At 31.4% G+C, this 23452-nt stretch overlaps 2 protein-coding genes across 6 annotated transcripts; both read left to right on the forward strand.

Moving 5' to 3' along the window:
- Positions 1-2172: 2172 nt before the first annotated feature.
- On the forward strand, positions 2173-11062 carry LOC110661890 (ABC transporter G family member 28). Of its 4 annotated transcripts, XM_058148214.1 has the most exons (14): positions 2173-2666; positions 2768-2844; positions 3779-4054; positions 5303-5366; positions 5455-5601; positions 5797-5831; positions 6049-6122; positions 6615-7522; positions 8351-8647; positions 8737-9210; positions 9427-9575; positions 9864-10153; positions 10314-10447; positions 10536-11062. In XM_058148214.1, the coding sequence occupies exons 1-14, from the start codon at positions 2419-2421 to the stop codon at positions 10690-10692; spliced, it is 3330 nt and encodes a 1109-aa protein (XP_058004197.1). In that variant the 5' UTR covers positions 2173-2418; the 3' UTR covers positions 10693-11062. The 4 variants fall into 4 exon arrangements, with proteins under 4 accessions (XP_058004197.1, XP_058004200.1, XP_058004199.1 ...); XM_058148217.1 differs by lacking the exons at positions 10314-10447; positions 10536-11062 and having other exon boundaries at positions 9878-10059; XM_058148216.1 differs by lacking the exons at positions 10314-10447; positions 10536-11062 and having other exon boundaries at positions 9841-10039.
- Positions 11063-12789: 1727 nt separating this feature from the next.
- On the forward strand, positions 12790-16790 carry LOC110661891 (uncharacterized). 2 transcript variants are annotated; one of them, XM_021820709.2, is made up of 10 exons: positions 12790-13008; positions 13168-13218; positions 13582-13701; positions 14058-14507; positions 14699-15141; positions 15280-15379; positions 15622-15681; positions 15815-15898; positions 15992-16111; positions 16238-16790. In XM_021820709.2, exons 1-10 carry the CDS (start codon positions 12958-12960, stop codon positions 16547-16549), a joined length of 1791 nt encoding a protein of 596 aa, XP_021676401.2. In that variant the 5' UTR covers positions 12790-12957; the 3' UTR covers positions 16550-16790. The 2 variants fall into 2 exon arrangements, with proteins under 2 accessions (XP_021676401.2, XP_021676402.2); XM_021820710.2 differs by having other exon boundaries at positions 12791-13008; positions 13565-13701.
- Positions 16791-23452: the final 6662 nt, after the last annotated feature.

Genomic DNA, 23452 nt, shown 5'->3' on the forward strand with positions numbered 1-23452 from the left:
TGTAACCCTTTTTATTTTTAGACTCCATTAGAAAAACAATGGAGGGGCGGTACTTAAAACAGAGCTCACGGAGAGCTCGAACTATCTTGGGGTGCTCAATCCCTTGGCAGTTCCAGGCAATGATACTCATGGCTCCCGTGGTGGCTTTTGGCCAGCCACCGAGGCCTTAGAAAGAGAAGATAATTGTGATTCAACAACTTCAACATTATCAACCACAAACCTGACATTATTGTCTTCCACATCTCTATGAGGAAACTGGGATATTGAATCTTCATTCAAAACAATCTTTGGCAAGCCCTCCCTGGCTCTTCTTTTCCATTTATGTGCAACAGAGGAATTTGGCTTTTCATTAATCATTTTATCTTGCTCAGGAAAGCCAAGTTCAAGTAGCTAAGGCTGGAGCAACTCTTTAGATATCTCCACATTAGCACTGGTCCTGATAGAATTAGAAGGACCTAAGACCTTAAATTTAAGAATAGAAGCAATTTCATCCGAACTGGACCCAATTAACCTCTCTTCACTATTGTTGGCACTGAGTTCACCTTCACTAGCAAACTTTTTCACTAGTCTTCTAATGGAAATCAGCAGGATAACTAAAAAACATCAAACACGCAGAGGAAGAGCATCAACATCAGAGGGAGATTAAATCATCTCACTCAAACATAGATTTCACCCTTGCTCAACACATGCACACCCAAAAAGAGATAGAGAAATGCAGCAAACCAGAAGAGAACCTTAGATTAGGGCCATTGTTGGATGAATTTGAGAAAGGGCACGGCAACGGTGACCAAATCTAACTCTTTTCTTAAGCTACCTACCAACACTTGCTCTACAACAAATATTAGGGGAAGCTATTTTCAATAGACAGAACTTTCTCACAACAAAATTAACAAAACCCCATCTAAAAGAGAGGTATTAGGACTCCATTAATGGAGACCGAGAAAAAACTAGAAAGAAAACAAGAAAAAAAAGGGTAGGGAGAACAAAGTAAACTAAAAGACTAAAATACTACCTAAAGAAAAAAGGATAGAGAGAGGGTCGACAATCAAAACGGCCGAATCTCCCTTAAAATTTATTGAAGAAAGGAGATTGTTTAGAGAAAAAATGGAGGGAGAAAGACAATAATAATTATTAAATTAAATATTTACATTTTAATTCATATGCTAATACACTTTAGTTGATTTTATATATGTGAATTTATATGCTAATATTCAATTTAATAGTAATTATTTTTTTTTCAAAGTAACTTATTTTATTTGATTGTTATTTTATTTTAATAATACAAATTACCTATTATAAAAAATCATATAAACAAACTATATTTATTTTTAATCTTTTATTTTTTAAGATTGAAAAAAGATTGTTAAGAAAAATTAAAAAAATAAAATTTCTAATTTCATCAACTTATATTAAGAAATTTAAATTAAATAACAAAAAATAAAAAAGCACGATACTAGACAGCGCTTTTAAGATCTCTTAGTTCATAAAATTTATTAATCCAAAGATTAATTGTAAAAAAAAATTTAAAATTACAAGCATTTTTTTAATAACAATAATTTATTTTCAAATTATTAATAGCAATAATTGCAAATCAAGCTGTTTACCCTTCACTCTGTCTAAAAATTAAAATCAAATTAATATATAATTTTAATATGTAAATTTTATCATGAAAAGTCGTATTTAGATTGTCATTTAGACTTTAAAATTAATTAATAATACATAGTATATTATATAACATATATTTTTATTATTTTTAATTATATAGTTTTTAAAGATAAATTATATAAATAATTAAATATTAAAAAATATATTATATAATACATTAATATAATTTTATAATTACATATAATCTATTTTAACATTATAGAAAATATATGTATTTGGTTTGGTTTCAATTCAATAAGAATCTTATACAATTTTAATTTAATTTTTAATGAAAAACCATAATCCAAATAAAAATTGTAAAAATTTATATGATTTTTATTCAATATAATATAAATTTTTAATTTAAATTGAAATAAAAATTATTTTTTTTTATCAACACAGAATGAAAAGATTTTAGTAGTCAATTAGATATTTAATTTTCCATAATGTTTTCCCTCCCATTTCTTAACATAGTCAATTAGATATTTAACTGTCGGAACCATCCATGCCTAAACGTCCCCTGCTACCTCGCCATTTCTTTCTCTCTGCCATTTCTTTCTCCGAGAAAACACCAACCCTAGCTAGCACCCTCCAATCCATTGGCCCCTGTTCCTCCACTTTCATCATCTCCACAATCTCTCTGCAACCTCTTTGATCAATACAGTTCTTTTTGTTAAACAAGCTTTTTTCTTCTTTTATGTACAATATTGGTTCAACCACAAGGTTTCTTTCAACATTTTTTGATTCTTGCACCCCTTTCTTGGAAAGAAAGATATGAACAGAAAGAAGGGTAATGCAAAAAGCAGTTGTTTTGTTTCTTTAACCCATTTCTTTGTTGTTATTTTCTTCATATTTAGTATAATATTCTTGCAACCCATTTCTTGCCAAAATGTTCAAAGCTACAATAGCAGTCCAGCATCGAAGGAGCTCTTCTCTCAGCTGGTTTTTAACAGTTTCTCGAATTTCACCTCCGTCTTCAAGAAAGACATCACCAAATACTTTGGTTTCTGCATAACGGACGTGTGTGTATATGATCATCGTTGTATATACCCTTATTTTTGTTTTCTGAAGATATTTGGAATTAATGGAACTTATAAGTGTTAATATTTGCCTTGGTTTTCAGGGATTCGGATTGGAATATGGCATTCAATTTCTCCAAAAATAGTGAGTTCATTACCAATTGTGCCAGGCAAACCAAAGGTATGAAATATTCAATTCCTCGTGTGTGTGTGTGTGTGTCATCGTGATCAATGGAGGGCATGCAATAAATAATTTGCAGAAACATTTTTAAGAAGGGGAGGGGCTCCAGAGATTTGAATCCCTGATTTCCTGCTCCATGAAGCAGGAACTCAATCACTAAAATGTAAAATTTATGGAAAAGTGAATAACATGTATTTGCTTAGAAATTCAAGGGTTATAGTTTAGGCAAGAATTTCCCTTAGGGAAAAACTTACTTAGACTGTGGGTCCATACAGGTTAGGGAAAAACTTACTTAGACCATGGGTCCATACAGGTTTTGTATTGGGTTCACGATTGGAAGGGTTTAGGCAAGAATTTCCCAGGAGATATAATGGATTAATTTTGGCTTTCAGCTTCAACAGAAGCCATACAACTTGGTTCAATGGAATTTCTTATGCAATTTCGTTTTCTACATGTAAACTAATAGAAAATGTACTTTTGTAAAAGGAGGTTCATGATGAATTGGAAAGGAAGTTTGTATTTTGACGTAAGCTAAGAGTACATGAAGAAATTAATTTAAGTTTTAACAACTAATTAAGCAGAAACAGAATATTTAAATGTAATTTACTAATTTGATGCACTAAAATTTAAAGGTTTGGTTTTCTTCATTGCTTCTTTTTATGTTTTTTTCCCTATGAGATTCTCTCATTTTCTGAGTTCAACTTCATATTAATTATTCCTAGCATTATTCTTCAAATTTCATTTCCTCTTAGATTACTCGTGTAATCAAGCAATGAACTTAGCGAAGATCCTATGGTTTGAGCTAAATTGGTTTCATTATTCCCTTTTTTTTTTTTTTTGCAGTAAACAGTTTAATTTCTTGAAATTTATCTTACCTTTATCCTTCACTTATGCTAGAGTCCTGATATTCTTTTCTGGTATTTTCGTGGATCAGGAGATTTGACACAGCGCATATGCACAGCAGCAGAAGTGAAGTTCTACTTCAATAGTTTCTTTTCAAAAGGATCAAAGAGTACCCATTATTTGCAACCTAACTTGAACTGTAATTTGAGTTCATGGGTTTCTGGTTGCGAGCCAGGATGGGCTTGTAGCATTGGTCGTGGTCAAAAGATTGACCTCAAAAATTCAGAAACCATCCCTAGTAGAACTAATGATTGTGAAGCTTGTTGTGAGGGGTTCTTCTGTCCTCATGGTATTACATGCATGATACGTAAGTATTCAAAATCTTTAACCATGCTATGACTAATATTGGTATTTGGACATGTCCCTGGTACTTCTTGTTGCATCCCTTGATTAACTACAAATTTCTACAATGCTGCAAGCAAATTTTCCCTTAAATTAGTGATGTCCAATATATGTTTTTCCTCTATATTTTTCATGATCTCATTCTTCATAATATGGTTTTCACATATCCACACCAAATGATCAAATGCCACTATTAATCTTTTATTTTCAGATTCCATTTACATTTTAATCTTTTGATTCCCTTGTCTCAACAGTAAAGTGCACTTGCAAAAGATGATGCATAGGCTGATGTTAGTAACAAGACATTATTACAAGTAGTGTCATCCTTTGAAAAGAAGAAATTTTGTTAGGAATAGCCTTCCTAAGCGAATGCTTCTTTTTGCAACTTCAAACACTTTTCTTTAGGGAAAGCAAAGCAAGCATGTGGAGAAGTCTGATATTCTTGCATGGAGAAGTCTGATATTCTTTCCCCATAATTTTATGCATGCAGTTGTAGCAAGATGAAGAAAATTGATTCCATGGATAGAAAAACAAAGTTATTGCTGGTTTATATTTGAAGCAAGAAAATTTATTTAGGCTCCCTCTAAAAATTTTCTTGTTCATCATTTTAATTTTGGATGATAAAGGAAAACACATATAACTATACATATGTATTCAAATAGATAAGCCTAGGAACGTACTCTGCTTGACTAACTATCAAAAGCACTCTCTTTCAATCTATTGAGTTTTATTGCTATTGCTCCCCGGGACAATCCTGAATATCCAAATATTTTGATGGATGTCAGTAAAAAACTAGGCCATCAATTTACTTATCAGTTTTCTTGAGGTCAGTACCAAGGAATAGGCTTTTCTTTTTTCCTTCAAAACTTTAAGGATACATTTGACATATGATTGTAAGATGATCTATCAACTTAAATGAGTGTTCCTTGCAAAATAAAGATCACAACTGAAATCCCATTCTCGGCAAAATGCGTTGTAGCTAACTGTGGTTGTATGTAGAAAGCATTAGTGGTGCTTTTCTCATTAATATACTTAATAGTTACTGCATTGAGGCTTTTTTTTTTAATTTTAATTTTTGAGTTATTTGCTTGTTTAGTAGAATGCTGGATTTTCTCTGTTAAACTTTTTATAGTGGATGCACTGTCATATGTTCTTGATTGAGTTGCAACTAACTTTCTTTGTTGATTGTCATTTTTCTATCTTGTCACTGAAGCATGCCCACTGGGTGCTTACTGCCCTCTTGCAACACTGAATGAAACCACTGGTATATGTGACCCGTAAGTTCATTCTTATTTTGTACTGTTTTACTTCTAGTTTCTTCTGCTTTAGCATACATTAATATTTATTAGCAGTAATGTTTTGCAGATACAATTATCAACTGCCTTCTGGGAGGCCAAATCATACTTGTGGGGGAGCAGATATTTGGGCTGATATTTTGAGTAGTAGAGAGATATTTTGTCCAAAAGGATCATATTGTCCATCCACAACCCAGAAAATTCCTTGCAGTAGTGGGTATTGATAACTATCCCAAAACTTCCAGCATATATCTATAGAATTGAAAGTTACGGCTCTTTATTTGTTGCATGTTTTTTATTTATTTATTCAGAACCTACCCCTTTCCCCTCACTGCATATTACTGTTATCCATTGCTTTGTTCCTTTTTCTTATTACTCAACATTGATGCAACTTCTTTTTTCTTTGTTTCAGACATTACTGCAGGACTGGTTCTACAACTCAAGCAAGTAGGTCCCTTTGGCCATAAATACCCCCTTTCTACACCCTAATAAACCTCAGATCTCTGACTTGGAATACCAAATTTTAGCTGTTCGGGTGTCTCTTGGGCATTTCCTACCTTGAAAATATGTTAATTAAGCATCTATCCCTTTCAAATTAAAAGTTTGATATAATTAACATCATGATGGTTCTATCTGCATATAACTTCTATTGATGACCTTGCAGAGTGTTTTCGGATGGCAACTTGTGAACCAAAATCGTCAAATCAAAATATCACTGCATATGGCATCTTGTTTTTCGTAAGTGATAGTTGCTCTTTTAATAATTGACACAATGAAATATTTGAGCTTCCATGATTATTTCATTTGTACTACTGTCAAGTAAATTTCAAATTTTGTTTATGGTTTTGAGAATTGGTGCTCAGTCTACCAATAGAAATTCAAAGGGTAATTTAAGATAAAGAAACAGCCACAAGAAGACAGAACATTAGTAAAATGAGTAAAGAATTTTCAAAGAACTATAATTAATGATAACTTCTTTTAAAGGCTTGAGTGAAATCAAATGAGTTCATGTGTTCCCGATGCATTTTTTGTTCCTAATATCAATGAAATGATTGCGCATTTTAGAAATGTATATTCTTGGAATCATAAGACATTCTATTATCTCAGTCATGCATATATTTTGAGCTCAGTGTGCATATACTTATATTTTAATCTTAACGTGCATATACATATATTTTCAGCTCAATATACACACAACTATCAGCTCTGACATTTCATTTTTCAATGTAGGCTGCATTGTCATTTCTGCTCATCATTATTTATAATTGTTCTGATCAAGTTCTTGCAACTCGAGAGAAAAGACAAGCAAAAACTAGGGAGAAAGCAGTTCAAAGTGTGAGAGAAACAGCGCAAGCACGTGAAAAATGGAAATCTGCAAAAGACATTGCCAAAAAGCATGCAATTGGACTACAAACTCAATTATCACGCACATTTTCTCGTACAAAATCTAAAAGACAGGCAGATCTGGTAAAAGGTACTGGTCAAGCTAAACCTGGAACAGATGCTGCCTTACCATCCATGCTTGGAGGTAGTTCATCTGCAGCAACAAAAGGAAAGAAAAAGGACAAAAATAACCTTACAACAATGCTGCAGGAAATTGAAGCTAATCCCGAGAGTCATGAGGGCTTCAATCTAGAGATTGGAGATAAAAATATCAAAAAGCATGCACCAAAAGGTAAGCAGCTGCACACTCAGAGCCAAATGTTCAGGTATGCATATGGACAGATTGAGAAAGAAAAGGCTATGCAGGAGCAGAATAAGAACTTGACCTTCTCTGGGGTCATTTCAATGGCTAGTGATATTGAAATCAGGAAGAGACCTATGATTGAGATTTTTTTTAAAGACCTAACCCTCACTTTGAAACATAAAAATAAACATCTGCTAAGGTGTGTAACTGGGAAATTATCACCTGGGCGAGTTTCTGCTGTCATGGGCCCATCTGGGGCTGGAAAAACAACATTTCTTTCTGCTTTGACTGGAAAAGCGACCGGGTGCCATGTGTCTGGTATGGTTCTTGTAAATGGTAAGGCAGAGCCAATCCAAGCATACAAGAAAATCATTGGTTTTGTGCCTCAAGATGATATTGTGCATGGAAACTTGACAGTGGAGGAGAATCTCTGGTTCAGTGCAAGATGCAGGTATTCAGGAAATTTAATCATGCAGGGCTGACTATTAGCATTCCATCAAGTAATGTGCACGTATAATGGGTGACTAAAATGATACCATAATCATTTGTTGCCAACCAACAGATTGGCAGCATTAATTGCATCTGACAAAATTTTTTATTTCTAATCCTGCTAGCAATAAAAAAAAATGTTAGGGCATAAATTCCTAAAAGTTGGAAATAGCACTGGGATTTTATGTGCTGGTGAAACAGCCGATACTGTGAATCAGATTTGGGCATCACTAACAGACTGAATATATTTGCATTTCAAACATATGAATATGAAATCAATCAAGATCTAAAATTACTGATATTGTTCGAGCACTTTGATTTTAAGCATTGCGCATATGCTTTTACTGCCAGAAATGAAAGTTAGGCTAATAAAATTTGCTGACTTTACTGTTTATTATTATTATTATTATGACTGATGCCATTCAATCATCTTGATCGTAGGAATTTAATGATGTAAAATAGTTTTTTTTTTTCACTTTAAATAAAATTTTGTTTGCCTAAATGAGACTTTTTTGGTTTCTTGCATCAGTTTGAATGGGCGAATTGCCTTGTTTCTATGCTTAGGCTTTTGCTTTATCACAGTCTGAAAGTTATCTCTTTACTGCTGTTCATTTTTTTTTTCCTTTTATGGCTGCTTTTATCAATTTCCCTCTGTCTTGCTCTATCTCTACTTGAACACAGAGACATCCACTTATTCATCCATAAGCACAGGAACTAGTAACAATAATTTTTACCATTTTTCTTTTTTTACCATTTTTCTTTTGTTTGTGACTGGATTTTATTATTGTAGACTATCTGCTGATCTACCAAAACCAGAAAAGGTTCTAGTTGTTGAAAGAGTCATCGAGTCCTTAGGGCTGCAGGCAGTGCGGGATTCTCTGGTTGGGACAGTGGAGAAGAGAGGAATTTCTGGAGGTCAAAGAAAACGAGTAAATGTTGGGCTTGAAATGGTTATGGAACCTTCACTTCTGATATTAGATGAACCCACGTCTGGTTTGGACAGCTCATCTTCTCTTTTACTGCTTAGAGCTCTTAGACGTGAAGCTCTTGAGGGAGTAAACATTTCCTTGGTTGTACACCAACCAAGGTAAGTTTGAGTTTTACATTACAAGAAAGCAGAATGCTTTTGTCATATAGTTGCCACATAAGAAAATTAATTTTTTCCCCTTTCTTCAGCTATGCGTTGTTCAGCATGTTTGATGATTTGATACTTCTAGCTAAGGGTGGCCTGACAGTATATCATGGACCAGTAAAGAAAGTTGAAGAGTACTTTGCTGGCCTTGGGATTACTGTACCTGAGCGTGTAAATCCTCCAGACTACTTCATTGACATTTTGGAGGGGATAGTAAAACCTAGCTCAGGGGTGGACTATAAACAGCTTCCAATTAGATGGATGCTTCATAATGGCTATCCAGTTCCTATGGATATGCTACAGAGTGCTGATAGACTAGGAGCATCCTCAAGTGATTCAAATCATGGAGCCGAAGCTGAATCTGAACCAGAGTCTTTTGCTGGAGAGTTTTGGCAGGATATGAAGTCTAATGTTGAGATGAAGAAAGATAATATAGAACTTAATATCTCAATCACAGACGACTTATCCAATCGGAGAACCCCTGGTGTCTTTCAACAATACAGATACTTCTTAGGGAGGTAAGGCTAATCTTTGTTTTTCATAAATATTTAGCAACTATTCCATTTTGCCAATATAATAACTATTATGTGAATATGGACTTGATGAATACAAGGCCCTTGTACTTTGAGTGAAAGGCTTGATTCTTTGGCCTACTCATTTCATTTCCATTAAGTTTAAGTTCATCATAATGATTTAAGTGTGACTAGCTTTTACTCTTTGTATCTGCTTTGCAGGATTTGCAAACAGAGATTAAGAGATGCAAGGACACAAGCTGTAGATTTTTTGATTTTATTACTCGCTGGAATCTGCTTAGGAACATTAGCTAAAGTGAGCGATGAAACTTTTGGAGTGCTGGGTTACACATACACCGTGATAGCAGTTTGTAAGTTAAAATCCTTTCTTTTTGCACATGAGATTCTCCATATGAATTAGCTCCCTTGAGCTGTAATTTGATTTGGCTTTTACTGGGTGCTTGAATCTTTGAATGAGAAAATTGTGTAATGCCTTGTACGGCATTTTAAGGGGAAAGAGCATAAAAGTTTGTCTTAAAATGTCAGTCTTATAGTAGACATGTGATTTTCAATCAGATAGTTTATTAAGGTCCCCTTATGACGAAATATTTCATACAAGGTTTTATTTCTCACCAGCCTCAAATTCTGATGGATTTCAGCTTTACTCTGCAAGATCACAGCTTTGAGATCATTTTCTTTGGATAAGCTACATTACTGGAGAGAAAGTGCTTCTGGCATGAGTGGCTTGGCTTATTTTCTAGCAAAGGATACAGTTGATCATTTCAACACAATTGTCAAACCACTAGTGTATCTGTCAATGTTCTACTTCTTCAATAATCCAAGATCAACAGTCACAGATAATTATGTAGTTTTAACCTGCCTCGTTTATTGTGTAACCGGGATAGCTTATGCGTTAGCCATTTGCTTTGAGGCTGGTCCAGCTCAACTGGTGAGTAGTTTATGAGTAGATTTCATTGATCAAAACCTTTTAATTCCATAAATTTGACTATGCATCGACCTACACCTTTTTTCATGCATACACACACAGACACACAAATAGAAATTCTTCTTCGCATTTCCCCTTACAAGCCAACTTTTGAGTCATGCAGTGGTCAGTGCTTCTTCCAGTTGTTTTAACCTTAATAGCAACCCATGGTGAAAACGGCAGCTTTGTTACAAAACTATCTGACTTATGTTACACTAAATGGGCATTGGAAGCTTTTGTCATATCAAATGCTAAAAGGTTTGTGACACTAAACTTCCTCATGTGGGGTAATTGATCTTTGTATATTTACCAGCTTACTCTTGATTTACTCTGCCTTAACTTTCAGATATTATGGTGTATGGCTGATAACACGGTGTGGTTCTCTCATGGAAAGTGGATTTGATCTCAGTCATTGGTATCGTTGTTTAATCTTCCTCATTGTTTTCGGCTTAGCTATTCGTATTTTTGCCCTTGCAATTATGGTTACCTTCCACAAGAAGTAAATTCAGCCATTCTCTGCTACACCCTTTCTGTACAAAGAGAAAAGATCAATGCCAGACTCTCTTGCTTTTGTGATAGAAACTTGCATAGGAATTGAAACATACCAAGAAACATATAGTGGATAGTCCTTGAAGAAGTTGGGGATAGCTATGGTCATTGAAACCTTTGAAAAAGAATCTCATCCATACAGCAGTATGTGGATCATGATGAGTGCAGAATCTAAATCATACTAAGATAACTCCATTTTGTGCATAAGATGATATATGTAAAGGGATAATCTCTTTTTTCTTTTATTTTTTTTTTCCCTGTACCTAATTTTGTGAACATTACACACATAGAAAAGTCCAGTGCCTTTTCTCCTCTCTTCTTTTATCCCTTCATTTCATCTTTGTTCTCTTTTTATTTTCTTTTCAAACATAAATGTAAAACCCCAGTTTTAGTGATACGTAATAAATTATTCCAAGATAATTATATTCTGCAAATTATTAAAATTTAATAGTTGTTTTGTATAAGCATTGATTTAAAGGGTATTTAATTTGGCTAATAAATAGTTAATTATTCAGTAAAACTACTTAAAATTAATTTTTAAGTAATTTAAGTGTTTATTTGATATTGAGTTTAGGGGTTTAAATTACTTTTCTGAATAAAAGTATTATTTTAGATGCTGTTGAAAAAAATAGTTTAAAAAAAATTATTTTATCATTTTAGTATTCTTATAATTAAAATTTTTCAAATTTATTTTAAATTATTTTTTAATACTATCTAATTAGTATATATAAAAAATAGACTTAAAAGTAAGATTTTAAAAGTTTTGGGTTAAAAAACAGAATTTTAAACATTTAAGGACTAAAATGTAATTTTATTCAAAATGTACACATAGCGGTTAGGCTGCCACTAACTTTAAGGCACATGGATCAATTTTTTTTAGGTTCTCTCCGGTAGAAAAGAAGGAGGTCGAGGAGAAAGAGAGGAAATAAGAAAAAGAAGAATCATATATAATTTATTTTCACTTTTTTTTTTGAAATTAAAATTTGAAATTTTGTAATTTATTTTATTTTAATTAAAATTTAAATTTGAGAATTCAAAATTCTATAAATAGTTTAATATATTAAGTGTCTGTTCAATATTTCATTTAGAGATTTAAAATTATTTTTTTAGATAAAAGTATAATTTTAAATTTTATTAAAAAAATAAATTTACAAAAAATTATTTTATTATTTTAATTTTTTATAGTTAAAATTTATTAAATTTAATTTTAAATTATTTTTTAATATTTTTTAATTAATATAACTAAAAAAATTAATTTTTTTAATAATAATTTTAACAATAATATTAAATAAACCCCAAATTAAAGCAAATAAATACGAAAAAGATTTATAAATACATATATAAAAAGGAGATGGATGTTGTCGATGATGAGATAACCAGTAAAATATGTTTGTTTATGAGAAAAATATTTTTTAAAATATTTTAGTTAAAAAATATTAAAAAATAATTTAAAAATATTAAAATAGTAAAATAATTGTTTTTAAATTAAATTTTTTAATAACATTTAAAATTTTTTTTTAAAATAAATTTGACCTTAAAATCTCAATATCAAAAAGTCACTATTTGCATCCCAATTTACATCACATTTATATTAAAAAGAGATAATTATTTTTTATTATGTAATATATTAATTATTATTAAATTTATTTATTTATTTTTAAATTAATAAATTATTTTATAATTAATATAAATTATAGTTGAGAGTAGAAAATTGTCATCCTATTCCTGCCTAATAATTGATTAAACTACAAACAATTAAGTAGGTATAATTAGAAGTCATAATTTCTTTAACTATCTCTTCCATATAAAGCCATTGAAAATAACTTATTTAAGGTATAACAACTAACCCACAATTGCAAGCTACGCTAAAGCAAAGCAAAAGCCCACTTCACTTCTCTTTTCTTTGCATAATGTCTCAGTCCCACCCATATTCTCATCAGACTGTTACAACAGACTTACCTTAACCAACTTCCTCATCCTGAAAGCTCCTTCTCATCTCCTCTCTAACCCCATAACCCATTCTTTTTTTTTTTTTTTTTTAAATTCCAAATCAAAATTCAACAACCAGCTGACACAGTGAAACTTCTCTTCCTTTAGTTCTAAGCCAATTGAATATCTTTTATTTCATGATCACCAGCATTTGTTGCCCATTCCTTGTTGTTTTAATGGTGTAGGGGCAGGTTGAAGCTACACTACTATATAGAAGCTTATCCTCCTTCATGGCTAGCAAGGGTGACTCACCAGAAAATTTTAATGTGCCCTTGGATATTGTAAGTTTGGTATTTGATCTTTTACCCCATAAAAAGGATAAGAAAATTGTATGCCATATAGAAGCATATCTTTCTTCATTTTTGGGCCCTTTTGTGCTTAGCCTTCTTCTTTCTCCTCCTTTATTTTTATGTTTTGTTTTGGATTGTTTGTAATTACAGAGAAGAAAGAAGATCAGTGGGCAGCAAAAGAGAGAGGCACTTGAAAGAGAGGTAGATAGATTTTTATATTGTATGCATATGCATGTTCATATTAATTACTCACATATATTTATATTAATTAATTTTTGGAGAAGTAAATATATAGCTATAAATAAAAAATAATTTATATATTTTCTTATGATTAATTTCCACCTTTATTTATCCATGATTAATTTTCTTTTCATAAGGCTTGTTTCTTTTAAGAGAGCAGTAAAAAATTTAAGTATCTCTAGTATGCAACCATATGCAAGTACTTCTTGAGAACCCATCACTCTTTATTATTTTCCACAACATGGGTATCAGTAAATGAGAACCATACCTATGTGTATTCTATATGTATTGAATAAATTCCATGAAGTTGATAAACCCATATAGGTTTCTGCCCTTCAAAAAATGCTGAAACAAGAAGAGAAGGTGCATGAAATTTTGGAGCATTTGCAGAACAAAGGTGATCATGGCTCTGGGATCTCTATCCCAAACTTCCTTCCTCCCAAGGTAATGTTCTTCCTCTTCCCTTCTTATATATCCTTGTATAAGGACAAAAATGTGTGAAACTAAAGAGCAGTGAAATAAAGGAACACTTAAGAAACCCTAGCTTTTTTGTTATTATTGATACTAAAAAGAAAAGAAAGCTGAATCCCATAAATAAATATGAATGAATTATGGGTTTCTCCAATTCCTCTTCATGATATATATTGAGAAGATAAAAAGTTATATTTTGGGTCTTTTTTCTACTAAAATTGTCATTAGTTTGCATATATATTTGCTTTTTGGCCTACCAAACAGTTGGTGCCAACTTCTTTTAACTTTCAAGCAACAATATATATATATATCTAATGACTTGCATACAGGCAAAGGAGCTTTTAGCAGAATTAGCTATGGTTGAAAGTGAGATAGTTCGACTGGAATCCCAAATAAGCCAACTTCAAAAAGGGTTGAAACGTGAACAGGAAATTGCAAAAGAGACAAAACCAAAAAAATGGCAACCTGGAAGTAGTGTAAACAATCTCCAAAACCATTTATGGAGTACCACCATGCCAAGCCCTTTAAATAGAGGCATTATTCAAGAGAAGATGGCATTTGAGACCAAAGCATTGCATTTCATAAGTAAAGCAATTAAAGGTGACTATAATCTTAATGATTTCACTCTCAATGAGAAAATGGGAAGCTCCAGAGTATTTCCTGACCTGAAAGAAAATCAATTCCATGAGGAAATCAAATTTCAAGAAAGGATTCCAAGAAAAAGTGGGATGCTCAAGTCTCCTTCACCTTTGCGAGACCCCAGACATCCATCACCCAGGGTATGCCTTGAATTATGAGTTGCTTTCTTTTTCCCCCTTTTGGTTGATTGAGCTCGACTGGGGTTCGAACTTATAACTTCACAATCTTGAAAAAGATTCTAATACTTGATTGTGCCTTTTCATTTGCTTGCAACATAGTGAAAATTAGGTCCCCAAATTTACTATTTTGTTCTTTTCTGTTTGGGTTTTAGCCAAGAGAGAAGAATGTGGAATTCTGCTTGGACCACTTACCAAAATCACTGTCCAATGCAATTCTATCAGAAGAGAACAATAACCAGCAATGCCAGCCCAACAAGCTATCTGAGAACATCATCAAGTGTTTGAACTTTATATATGCTAGGTTGCTAAGAACATCAAGAACAATGGAACTTGAGAAGTCAGGCCCCATTTCAAGGTCTCTGCAAGCTTCTTTAATATCAAGAAGTTTCAGAACTGATACAAGTTCAAACACCAAGTCAAACCTTGTGTTACAAAAGGAATCAAGACAACAGGACCCATATGGCATCTTTGATATGGAAGAGTCCATTCCAAGGGATATTGGCCCTTACAAGAACTTGATTATTTTCACATCAAGCTCTATGGACCCAAAATTCATTTCAAGTTCTAGTTCTATTCCTCTGCTAAGAAGGTTAAGGTATGTTACAAAAAATTCCACATATATATGAACTGATTAGTACATCTATGCTGTGCTTGGTGGACATGAACATTTTTGTCTTCTTATGTAATTTTAGACACACAGAAGAATTAACTAGACAATCTTTGTGGATTTCAGGGTCTTAATGAACAATCTGCAGACTGTGGACTTGAGATTCTTGACCTACCAACAGAAACTAGCCTTCTGGATCAACATGTACAATGCTTGTATCATGCATGTATATTATAGCAAATTTTTATGCTCAATTATTTCTTTTTATCTCATGGAGATATTGGCTAATCTGATGTGCTTGTAATCCCATAACTTCATCATCAGCAGCATATGTATAAGAGCACACATGTATAGCTGCTGGTCTGATGTACAGGCGGGGCTAGGCACACATCAGGATAGCATTATATGTGCATATTATTTTAATCACTCCTTTTTAAATATCTCATATTGTATCCATTACAACTTCAGGGATTTCTCCAGTATGGAGTGCCTTCATCTCCTGAAAAATTGTTCACGTTGATGAACAAGGTACATCTCAAACTTAATTACTGGAAATTGAAAATCTCTGTATGTACGAGAAAATCAATCATTCTATAACAAGTAATTTCAGCAATAAGTTTCTTATTAGCTTCTTGTCTATATATGAATGGCTTCAATTCAGGCAACACTAGACATTGGTGGGAACACAATCAATGCTCAGGCAATAGAGCAGTATATTTTGAGGAAGCCAACATCTTCCAGCAAGGTGAATTACAATGAACCCATGTTCTAATCATGTCTTACCTGTTATACTAACATCATTAGAATATTTTCCTGAAAAATTATCTACTCTGTAAAGGTTAATCAAAAGAATGATAAGGATGATAAAGAAGCCCTTGTTCGTAAACTTTACGGCCTCGAATCGATGGATCCTAACGTCACATTTGCTCTTTGCTGTGGAACACGTTCTTCTCCAGCTGTAAGTTACACAATAAAAAATCTGACCAAAATTGCTAGATCAATTTTATTTAATAAGGCAGTAACTAGCTCTGCTATGCCATGAAATTAATTTCCGATGCCTTCCAAAAAAAAATCCTAAATGCAGGTGAGAGTATATACAGCTGATGGTGTTATGGCTGAATTGGAGAAATCCAAGCTAGAGTACTTGCAAGCCTCAATTGTGGTGACTAGCACAAAAAGAATTGCATTCCCAGATCTTCTGCTTAGAAACATGCTTGATTTTGCCTTGGACACAAACTCATTAGTGGAATGGGTTTGCCATCAGTTGCCTACATCTGGGACATTGAGGAAATCAATAGTGGATTGCTTCAGGGGCCATAACAGTGGCAAAATAACCAGCATTTCTGTTGAGAAGATACCATATGACTTTGAGTTCCAGTATCTGTTGGCAATATAGACTTTCACTAACATATTTCCAAGTTTTTTTTTTCTCCATATGTTGCTGAATCCATATTTTGTTGAAAGATGAACAAGGAGAATAATGAGAAAAGTCACATTGCTTGAACTAATAAACTTTCTAAAACACTCTGACTTTGCTAATATTCTATTGGAGGCTTCATATATGTATCATTTACATTGTACATAGTGAGTGACCATAAAGAAATGAGAGTTGGCATTGGAGTGTAATTTTTATTGAATTCTCTCACTGCTTTTCTTTTCTTTGCCATCATTAATTTGCAACTAATTAATTAATGATTTCACAAACTAATTGACACCCTTTATTCATCTCAATCAGTCACAATCCATGAATAGTATAGATCAATTAAGTAGGAAAATTTTAATAGTCAATATATACTTACAGCCCTTTGCCACTCTTCTTGACTGTTTACCAAAGAATTGAAGCTCTTTGCAAACAATAGGCCAGTTCTATGCTACCTTCTTATTCTTCTCCTCCTCTGCTCTTCATGAAGCTTCCAGCCACCGTGACAGGTGTGAGCAAATGCCTGTCATGAATTATGTAATTAGAAGCTCTCAGGTGAAAAAATCATATGTAATCATTCTGTTATTACTTATGATAATCGAAGCCAGTAATTAATAATTTAACCTGGATGCAACCAAGAACCGATTTTAATTCTTGAACAGCCCTCATTGGAATGCCATTTCCAGGTTCCTTTGAAGCAAGTAAAATCTTGACTGCTATTTTTGTCTAAATTAAACGTATCAACTTCTTTTAATTATGTCAAAATCAGCTGAGATCAAATTAATAATATAATCATGCATGCAGATGTGGAAGAACATACTTGTATTGACTTCAATTCAGGCCAGACAAATGCTCAGGCAATGAAGCAGTATATTTTGAGGAAGCTAAAATTTCCCAATAGGTAAATTACATTGACCCCATGTTCTAGCTAAGTGTGTCTTAGCAAAATTTCCTCAAATACTATCTAAAATGATAAACAAGCCATTATTCATAAACTTTATAAAGATGAACAATTCACAAGACATGCTTTTGACTATGCATAAATCAAATGATGTGAAATCTTAACTTTTTTTTTTTTTTTGGTATTGTCCTCCCCAATCAAAGATGGATCATCCACTTCCTGATTGCAGGATTTGCAAAAGAGAAAAATATCTCCTCCTAATAATTAATAAGATGGGAAGTACACTCACTTGCCAACTCAACTAATCCTTAGTTTGTCTCTTTCCGCCTACTCTTCATTCTCTCTGATCATTTTATGCGCTAATTTAAATTTCATTTAGTCACCATAATTTGGAAAATATAACTATATCATCCTCTTTTATTTTCTAACCATTGAACTATTTAGTCTTCATAACAATAATTTCTTTCTTCTTTGAATATATTGATTAATAAAAAACTTGATTAAATTGGACAAAGAGATTAAAGAGTAGAATAGAGATTGAATGATGTATTTTTCAAAGGAGAGAATCAAATAGTTGAATTTGTTAGGGTAGAGGAACTAAATAGTTTTTTTTTTTTTTCTTTCCTTTTGGATTGTCAAATGGAAAGATCATGAAGGGCAAGACTAAAACTCCCTCATGACATGATAGATATAACTATACCATTAATAGAAATGAGTCTCAACAGTCTTCAATCAAGAAGGGGTGACCTAGAATTAGAGATCCTTTTATGGTGATAGGAACCCAAATTATGAATGTTGTGTCCAAAGGAAGGATGAAAACAAAGAGAATAATGTGGACCTCTATGAATTGTGATAGAATGGAAAATTCCCATTTCAGTATAGTACTATTACATGGCCAACCTCACTCCAAGCCTTCTTTTGATTGTGAAAATGACTAGCAAATTCTGTAGGGAAAAGAAAATTTTGGTTTGCATTATCGCATATCCATATGCCTTCACTTGGAGTTTTCATAGACCTCATTCTCAAAATTAACAAATTTTAAGATTTTTTTAACAATTAACCCAATTATAATTGGTTGTCACTGTGTAAGCACTTAACTAAAAAAAAAATTAATATAATAATATTTTAATATTTTATGTGAATTACCTTTTCTTTAATGCTACATCTATTGACTTATCATTTTACACTATCAATCAAAACATATAAATGTATCATTACATCACACATGAATACAATTACACCAAAAATATTTCACTCTCAATCAAATCACTACTCATATTAAATATCTTCTCTAGACATATAAATAATTTATTTATTATAATGACTCCTCGATAAACCATGAAGGTGTGTTCACTACAGCAATAATATCGCTATTCTCTCTCTTTGAGCCGCAATGAATAATCTATCCCTTTTGCACTGTGTCCTTTCTTTACAAATTGATTAAGGTCAAATAACTCTGGTATAATTAGGAGTGTGTGATTTTAATTCAGTTTAAGGTATACTTAGGAACCAAAATCTAATTAAAATTTGGATACAATTCGGGTATGATTTTAATTATTTTCAGTTTTGATTTGGTACAATTCTCTATTCTTTAGTTTTAGTTCAATTCAATATAATTCTGATTTGGTTTTCGATTCTTGAAATAATTTTATATAATTATTTCTTTAAAAAGTCATATTTGAATTAGTGTTTAAGTTTTAAAATGGATTGTTAATATATAATATATCATATAATATATATTTTAGTTATTTTTAAATTATATAATTTTTAACTATGAGATGCATAGATAATTTAGAATTAAATATATTATATAATATAATAAGTATATCATATATTTAACCATTTATTAATTATGTAATATTTATTTATAAATTAACATATATATGGTATAATATTATATTAATAGCTAAGAATTATAAGGTAATTTAATGTATTTATTATTAAAATTATTAAAAAATATATAATATTAGGTTGTATTTATTTCATAATTATATATATATAAAGTATATAATACATCTAAAAAAAATAGAAAAACATTTATATAAATTCGATTCTTAGTTCAATTTCGGTTTGATTTCAGTATGATTTGGGTTCAGTTCTTAGTGAATAATCAGAATCAAGCCAAAGTGTAACACCTCTAATTTTTAAATTTATTATTTTTAGAAAAATATTGATATTTTATTTTATTTGAATTTTAGAAAATTATTTGAAATTTTTCGGATTTTAGAAATCGGGTTGGATTTTCCAAAAATAAAAATTTTTTTTTTTTTTTTTTTTTTTTTTTAAAGAAAAATAAAAAAAAAATATATATTTATTTTTTTTTTTTTTTTTTTTTTTTTTTTTTTTTTTTTTTTTGTTTTTTTTTTTCGATCCTGAGCAAAATAAAAAAAAAAATTTTGTTGTATCCTCGAATCGAAATCGAACGGAACGAGACGAGACGGATCCGACCCGGGCCTTCCTTTTCTTTCTTTTTCTTTTTCTCTTTTCTCTCTTTTCTCTCTCTTCTCTCTCTCCTCTTTTCTCTCCTCTCTCACTCCTCACACCTCCACCAGCGCACCCCACCCCCTCCTCCTCACCCTCGCCACTCCTCCCCCACTTCGCCTTGAGCGAAGCGCGCCGTGCGCGACGACACTTCACTTTCAAAATCCGCGCCCCCGCCACCGCCACGGCCGACCACCATTAAACCGTAAACCCATCTACACCTCCAGCAACACACCAAAACACCAAAAACACCCAAAACAAATCCATCAAATGTATCCAATTGTAATTAATGTACCCCACGCCTAAGCCTCCGCCCTCTTAGGCTAAGCTCACTATTTAGGGGTTTACACCTCCTTATGAACCCACATCTCTCCTCTCGTCTCCCCGTGTTTTGTTCCCGTGGTGGTTGGTGTGTTGTTGTTTACATGTTCCCCTATGGGACCCACAGCTCACCGACGTTTCTCTCCCATGCTCGCCGCCTCACGCGCTCAAGGTTATGGCGTGACCATACCCCAATGTAAATGCGCGTAACAGGCTGCTACGTGTAGTCCTCGCTCAAGCGTCACCCTCTATGTTTTAAAAGATCTAACCCCTCAATCTTAGAAACCTCTCTTTTTTGTTTCTTTTTGATTTGGTTTATTTGTTTGGATTTATTTTTTATATTTTTCGGATATTTTTTTTTTTTTTTTTTCTTTTTTTTTTTTTTTTAATAATTTTTGTTTTATATTGTTTTATTAATTTTTGTTAACTTTTATTTTTTTTATATTATTATTCAATTTGATTATATAATTATCATTTATATATCATTATGTATATTTTATATTTGATTTGATGATGGATTTATATTTTTGAGTTTAGGAGTATATTATCCATATATTTTTAGAGTGAGTTAGTGATTTGATTATATATTGAATTACTTGTTTATTGATTGTGTGAGTCAAAAAAAAGGTTCAAAAAATTCCTGGGAAAAGGTGAACTCCTGAATTTGAAATTTCTTCTTTTTGAAATGAGCCTTAGATTATTAATAGGTGAGAAGTTAGTTTAGGAGGCTTTAGGGTTAGTTAGTCTGTAGTCTTTCAGTCACAAAGTATCAAAATAATTTCAGTTTAGTACAGTTTCTGTCGATTTAGTATGATTTTTTTATTCGATTCGAAACAATTGAGAACTGCACACAGCCCTCTCGATAATGCTTCTCATCAATCTTATTCCCAATAGGAATTTTACTTAAATAAGAATAACTCTAAAATAAAAGTCTTTATTTATATAAATTATTTAATTAAATAATATTTTTTTCATTCAAATTACAAATATATATATATATATATCGTAAAAATTTTGAATCATATCATAATAAATATTTAAAAATGTAAGTAAGAGAAATGTTTTAAATTGGCCTATGATGAGAGTTTTCGTTTTTTTTTTTCAAGAATCATAGAAAATATTTATGCACAGTAAAGATAAATAACTAATATGTCTGGCCTTATCAAGTCCATCAATATATAAAAGAAGGGAATAGGAACTCCTATCCCATCTTAGTGCCTTTCAAGATCAAAATTGATTTTTAAGGGAAAAGGCACTATTTTGATTGCTATTGAAAAAAAATTATTTTATTATTTTTATTATAATAATTAAAATTTATCAAATTTTTATTTTAAAATATTTTCTAATACCCTTTAACTAATATATTTAAAAAAATATTTTTCCCGATATCTTAAAGAGAGGCTTAATGAAAGCATTGTCTTGGAGAGATGCTTAGTGAAATAGATATGTTTATGATGATGCCAACTATCTGCACCTGAATAGAAAAATCCTATGAAGTTTCATTATAATTTGACATTGGCTTTAAATTTTTCTTGCGTAAAGCGAAAAAAGCTCTATTTTAGAAAAATCTAAATTATTTTTGAGATATTATTCTGAAAGAACTGAAATCTTAATCTTGTATAAAAATTCACACGAATCAAGAGATAGTAATAGCCTTGTTTTTTTTATCCATAATATTAATCAATAAAGCTACACAAATGAATCCTATGAAAGGATGGTTGATAATATCATAGGAAATTAAATGTGGCATTGGAGGCATGACATGTGAAGATAATTGATTTGAGTTAGTTGATATATCATATTCAAAGAAGACCATTTGTTGACAGCAATTGGTCCTTACAAATTGATGAAATGAGATTGAAGGAGTTGACAATTGACAGGGAAAACAAATCGTGTACTGTATGGAATTATAGAAATTGTAATTGTCAATTTGATTTCAGATTTGACTGATTGATCCATTGTTGAACTATTAGGATTGAAAGTCTTGCTGTATAATGGGACTCCTTTGTTTTCTTTAGGGCCCCAATTGGACTGTCTTGTCCAATCCATCCAGGATAATTCAAGCATCCCATTAATCTAACCCCAATTAAAATAAAATTTTAACTAAAATTTTTAACATTTCTAATTGATAATTTAACTGAATTAAAATGCAATAGAAAATTAAACATAACTGGACTGTAATATTCAATCTTTATTTTCTTATGATTGAAATAAGGAATATTTATTATTTGATTTTTAGATTTTATCCTATATTACACTTTAGTTTCTAAATTTTAAAAAATTAATTATTTAGTCATTGAATTTTTTATTATATTACACTTTAATTTTTAATTTTTAAAAATTAATTATTGAGTTCGTGAATTTTACATTATGTCATAATTTAGTCTATTTAATTTTAATATATAAAATAATTTAGTTATTTTGTCAATGAGTGAAATTATTATAAAAATTAAAATTACAGAGACTAAATTATTTTATATGCTAAAATTAAAGGAACTAAATAATTTATTTATCAAAATTCAGGAGGTTAAAATGTAATGTAATGTAAAACTTATAGAGTAAATTATTAATTTCTTAAATTATAAGAATTAAAGTGTAACATAAAGAGAAACACAATGATCAAATTGTAAATTTTCTTTGAAATAATAAAAATTTTATGAAATATGATATTTATACATTATTAATTTTAGAATATTAATATTTATAACTTTATTTTATTTATAAAAATAATGAAAACTATATATTATTAATAAAATTATAATTTGTATTTTATAGTGTCTTATAATGGATGTGTGTGTGCGCGTAGGTTTATAAGCTTTGCCAAGGCTTCTCCCAGTCAACAATTGTCTAAGCGTGAATATTGGTATAATAAGTCTTGTGTTTCCGTGTGTGCGTGTATTCTCAAAAGAAAAAAGTAAATCCTGAGGGGTGAACTTGATTCTCGGTGTGGCCCAATGGTTTAACGAGGTTCGCGAATTAGTGAGCGTACCCATTAGGACTGAGCCTTCAAGGTCCAAAATCGGTTGTGGATGTGTGTGTGCGTGGGTTCATAAGCATTGTCAAGACTCCTCTCAGTTAATAATTATCTGAGTGTGAGTGTTGGTACAGTAAATTTTGTATTTTCATATATGCATATGTTCTCGAAAGAAAAAATTTATTTTCTTAAAAATAGTCAA

Source organism: Hevea brasiliensis, chromosome 6, assembly GCF_030052815.1.
Source record: "Hevea brasiliensis isolate MT/VB/25A 57/8 chromosome 6, ASM3005281v1, whole genome shotgun sequence".
Classification (NCBI taxonomy): Eukaryota; Viridiplantae; Streptophyta; class Magnoliopsida; order Malpighiales; family Euphorbiaceae; genus Hevea; species Hevea brasiliensis.

What these genes read in the sequence shown, in the direction of transcription:
- LOC110661891 (XM_021820709.2), top strand. Translation starts at nt 12,958, where the DNA reads ATGGCTAGCAAGGGTGACTCACCAGAAAATTTTAATGTGCCCTTGGAT. An exon ending in TTAATGTGCCCTTGGATATT is followed by an intron (nt 13,009 to 13,167) that starts GTAAGTTTGGTA and finishes TTGTAATTACAG; the next exon opens with AGAAGAAAGAAGATCAGTGG. An exon ending in GAGAGGCACTTGAAAGAGAG is followed by an intron (nt 13,219 to 13,581) that starts GTAGATAGATTT and finishes AAACCCATATAG; the next exon opens with GTTTCTGCCCTTCAAAAAAT.
- LOC110661890 (XM_058148214.1), top strand. Translation starts at nt 2,419, where the DNA reads ATGAACAGAAAGAAGGGTAATGCAAAAAGCAGTTGTTTTGTTTCTTTA. An exon ending in GGTTTCTGCATAACGGACGT is followed by an intron (nt 2,667 to 2,767) that starts GTGTGTATATGA and finishes CTTGGTTTTCAG; the next exon opens with GGATTCGGATTGGAATATGG. An exon ending in AAAATTCCTTGCAGTAGTGG is followed by an intron (nt 5,602 to 5,796) that starts GTATTGATAACT and finishes TCTTTGTTTCAG; the next exon opens with ACATTACTGCAGGACTGGTT.